Source organism: Sphaeroforma arctica (genome assembly GCF_001186125.1).
Source record: "Sphaeroforma arctica JP610 unplaced genomic scaffold supercont1.566, whole genome shotgun sequence".
In the NCBI taxonomy this organism is placed as follows: Eukaryota; class Ichthyosporea; order Ichthyophonida; genus Sphaeroforma; species Sphaeroforma arctica.
Window position 1 is genome coordinate 1 of NW_014039992.1, and position 4,653 is coordinate 4,653.

The following is a 4,653-nucleotide window of genomic DNA, read 5'->3' on the forward strand; positions in this document are numbered from 1 at the left end:
AGTATGTATGTATGTATTTTTATCTTTATATATATATATGTACCTTTAGAAAATTTTGTATTCTACGTAAAACAAATATCCGACCTTCCTACCAATATTTACTCTTCACTCTCTTCATTATCCCATATATAGATGATAGCCCACCCATCTGGGACGATATAGCCAAGCCAGCAGCCTTCTTTGCGCAAGATGCAGACGGCCACTTTTTGTTCACAGAGGAACACAAAGCGACTGATACTGCTCACGTGGACATGTTTGTTTTCCTGACGGAGTTGGACAAGGCCACCTCGCACGAGGAGAGTGGCGACGGAATTGTATGAAAGTTCGGTACAGTGTTCTATTTTTAGACTCGATGACCTCTTATACTGCGACCGTGGGCATGCTTGTTTGGCCTGCGGGCTTTGTGACCACGGTGTTTGAATTCAAACCAACGGTTTCTATAGCATGCATGTGTGTGTGTGTATATCTTGCCATGAGTGTTCGGGTCTTCACAGTGTTCTAAATTTAGAATCCACCGGTCTTCGATAAAGGTTGACATGGTTGCTGCTTATGGCAGTTGGTAAGGTTTACTAGTTCTAAACTCCCGAGTCTGTAGTACTATGTGCAAGAAATACAACGGTACAACCTACGCTGGTTGATGAATAATACACAAGCACTGTATGATAGTCCAGGGGCGTGTGCTATATTTAGACCCCGTCTATTTTTAGAATATAAGAGTTTACAAATGCATACAGTATTGCGGATCCGGCCCGCGCTTATAAATACTAAACAACATATATACGAGTGTCGAGTGTAGGGTCGAATCCGCTCAAACGCTTTCTTTCGGACCATATGCGCACAAATGTATGTGATGTCTGGGTGGTACTAATCAAACCCATCCACGGGATTGAAAGATAAAGTTATATAGACGTTCGGTATACTTGTGGGATACCTTCAGAGTTTTGCTACACGTATAGAAAATGAGAAATAAAACCCTGGCACCTAGAAATTACTCTATCCTAAATTCAGTCGCATGTTTCCTGATATCGACCTAATTTAAGGTATCCCCAACCAAAAATCCATTCAAAAAAACCTCTGTTCCGTTTCTTGTAATATAAAAGATTAACTAACTACCTCTGTGTGTACGGCCAAAAACTTCTGAACAAATTAGATGAGTCGCTTGTAATGATCGAATTTCCAGTATTTAGTTTTCATTTTCCTGACACTTATAATTCCCAGAAGGCGCGCGAGAACACCATCGATCCTCATGACGATATCCATAAGAGCACAGCCATGGTGGACTATCTTTATGAGTTGACGGATTCTCCTGAGATCGATTTAGAGGTACTTATATATATATATAGATATATATATATATATATATGTGTGTATGTAAATGTATATGTATATGTATATATATAAATATATATATATATATTTATATATAATAATGATGTAATAATATATATACGTGAGTGTGTATATTCATATATTTGAACTGCATATAGTGTACATAAATATTAAATTGTATTTGTTTTTCATGTATGTTGAGTGTGCTTTACGGATGTTATGCATATATAATTTGTTTGTGTATTATGAGGTTTCTGTTTTTGTTTGCATATTAAAGACAATGTTTATATTTATACACCTAGGTTGATTATCATTTATACACAAATATATCAATTGCTATTCATATGTTTGTACAAAACTTGATAAACAAAACTTTGGTTTTACGTTTATAGGTGAGTACAAAATCTGAATGTACAGCTGCTTCGTTTACATGATCTTTCACTCTTGCATACATTGACTCGAGCCGATTATTTACTATAGCGATCATCTCAATCGCCAGTGACCAATTCAATTGATGAAGTATTAACCTTAAGTTATAAAAATTGTCCCTCTGGGTTGCATATAAATTACCATCCTTCCTTACGCGTTTATGCAACACTCCTTCTGCTTTCCCTCTGGTATCAGTGTTCTCAGTCGTGCTTTGAGGTGCTATTGCTGGCAACTATACTACTACGACGGGTTGAGTACCAAGCCGATAAGTTGTCTCGAACCCCTGCCAGCGGACTTCGTTGGCTGTAACTGGGCAACCCAACAACCAATGAGCTTTTGCGACTGATCTGGAATTTGAATTCGCTTGGTTTGTGGGCTGCACCTGCCTTTTAAGGGTTAAGGGGTTTTACCACTTGTCGACACACGCGAGAAGCAACTTGATAAACTTCGCGTTAAAAGATCGCCTCGTCATCCAGTTCGGATTCCTGTTTCAGGGTTTTTAGGGTTAGTCAACAGTTCGTCATCCAGTCGAGCTTCCGCATTGCACAACTGCTCGTACACAGTCAAGAAGGCGCGCACTCACTCGCGGTATATCAGATGACATATGAGGTCATCATGAACACCCCACCCCACAGCCCTGCCGTCTCAAAGCTGATAGTCTTGGTTAAAACGCTTTCTATGAATTCGGGTAAACATAAACAGACGCCGAGCAGCACTACCATAGATATCACATCATTACTCCCACCGAGCAGCACTACCATAGATATCACATCATCATGTCTATCCCAACAGCCGTACACACCACCACCACGAAACTCGGAACAGGCGGTCTTTGCCAGTACGCGACAGACAGCGAACCATGTCGATACGGCTCCAAACAACGTGATACAGGAGAATACAATTTTGAAAGGTGCCAGCACAGTTCGACAACAGGGTATTTTGAATATTTCAACACATGCCTTCAGAGCTCACACAGATGTTTGAATTTGCGTACGTATGTGTGCATTGGATGCTGAGTACTATATTTTGTGATACGTATATATGTAAACTGGGCACAATATATACGTCTTGCGTCCTGACGGATCATATTGGGGGATGCACTGAGAAAGTACCGCAACCATAGCTGTATTTGGTTTTGTTACAGTGTTTGGTATACTTTCAGATACTACTAACTACTAGAAATGAGTTATTTTAAGCTCCGATACTACTCCTTATTAAGGAAGATATATTTTAAGCTTGGGTATCTATCAATTGTTTTAAATCCAAAGTTCTTTGCAGTCTCTCGTGACAAATCAAGTTATCAATCTTAACTAAGGTGAACCCTAAACCATACACCCTAAACCATAGATAATAAGCGTAAGGCACCCTCAGAATCGATTCCCGAAAACAAAAAACAAAAAGTCGATTCAAGCATCGCTGCCATGACTCGGACAAATAGCACAGACAAAGACGCCACCAGAAGTGACACAACAGCTGCGATCTCTCACAGCGGATTGGACGTAAATGTGAGTGCCCGTCTGGGTCATCAGTCGGCACAGCAGGAGACAACTGCGAACTCTTCCCAAATCGCCGCCGGTATTGGAAGATCGGGTCTACATCCATCTAAACAGAACGTATGTCTCTATATATATATATATATACGTGTGTATTTTTATTTATTTGCATGTATATAAAAGAAATGATTCATCTTACCTATGAGTATTCTTGTATACTGTGTGTATCTATCCCAATCAAAGGAAGCAAACGTGTCTAGTAGTATTGTGACGGATAATATACTTATAGTTGTATACCATCAACGTACATATATGCGTGTCTATGGCAATATATGTACGTAACAAGAATATTTTCTGAAGAAGCTTTAAGATTTAGTAAGTATAAACAGCCCTTCCTGTCCTGTACATTGCACCATCAACTCCCTTCGCCTATTGAATGTTTTTAACATATACTTTACATATTTGCATGTTCTTTGAATATATAATTAATATATTGATACTTATATATACTTTTCGAATTTACATGTTCTCTAATATATACTTAATAATATTTGTACTCATGTCTACTTTCCATATTACGTATAAGTATACATAATATATCCCGTACTGATGTTACGTGCGTCCTTATAACTGTAGAACGACGGATTCCGACAACCAACAAATAATGTACACAAAAGGAATAGTGATTCGCCTACGCTCCCACTTTCTGACAGTGAGGTATGTCTTCATTTCATCTCCGTTGCGGAACAAAGGGTGAAAGTTTAACTTCGGATTGATCCAGATTCAAGCCTACCGATATATTCAATCGTAATTATTCAGATCTAACGATTCCTATTTATTCAGATCTATTCAACTTATTTGAATCTAACAATGTTCCGGAATCCATCGTGTCCCTTTTCTTCTCTATGAGAAATCGATAGACACAGTTGGTTCTGAATCGCACCATTTTCAGGCATTTGTCCACGATGCACATATGTCGTATTGTTTCCATAAGGTCGCTCGATTGTTAAGTTGAGATTCCTTGAATCCGCCCCGTGCCTGTGCATTGGTACTTCAAATTGTCTGTGGCACCTCGTTTCTATTCAATGTTCAGTTAGATATCTCTGTGCCCAATGTGTACAGCCCTCGGACAGGGGGTAGCATCAATGGATCTCTTGCTAAATATATCCAACCCTCCATGCTGCAGTATATATATCCCACTCAAACCGAATTGGAGCGACTGGATCAACGGGAACTCTTCCAGCTGGCCAACCAAATGAAACAGGACCACAGCGACCTTACCGAACCGCTAAACGAGCTAAAAAAGATAGCGTATGTATTGGAGACAGTTCGAGGCACGAGTTGTGAAAGGTGTATGCTTGTATTACTACACTCAGTAATAGTCAGAGTTTTTAGATACATA

At 39.3% G+C, this 4,653-nt stretch overlaps 1 protein-coding gene across 1 annotated transcript; it reads left to right on the forward strand.

The window, feature by feature from the left end:
- Positions 1 to 221: 221 nt before the first annotated feature.
- On the forward strand, positions 222 to 4,016 carry SARC_07266 (hypothetical protein; the record flags this gene model as incomplete). The annotated part of the gene is made up of 5 exons (XM_014298793.1): positions 222 to 314; positions 1,219 to 1,323; positions 2,287 to 2,692; positions 3,106 to 3,371; positions 3,888 to 4,016. The coding sequence occupies exons 1-5, from the start codon at positions 252 to 254 to the stop codon at positions 4,014 to 4,016; spliced, it is 969 nt and encodes a 322-aa protein (XP_014154268.1). The 5' UTR covers positions 222 to 251.
- Positions 4,017 to 4,653: the final 637 nt, after the last annotated feature.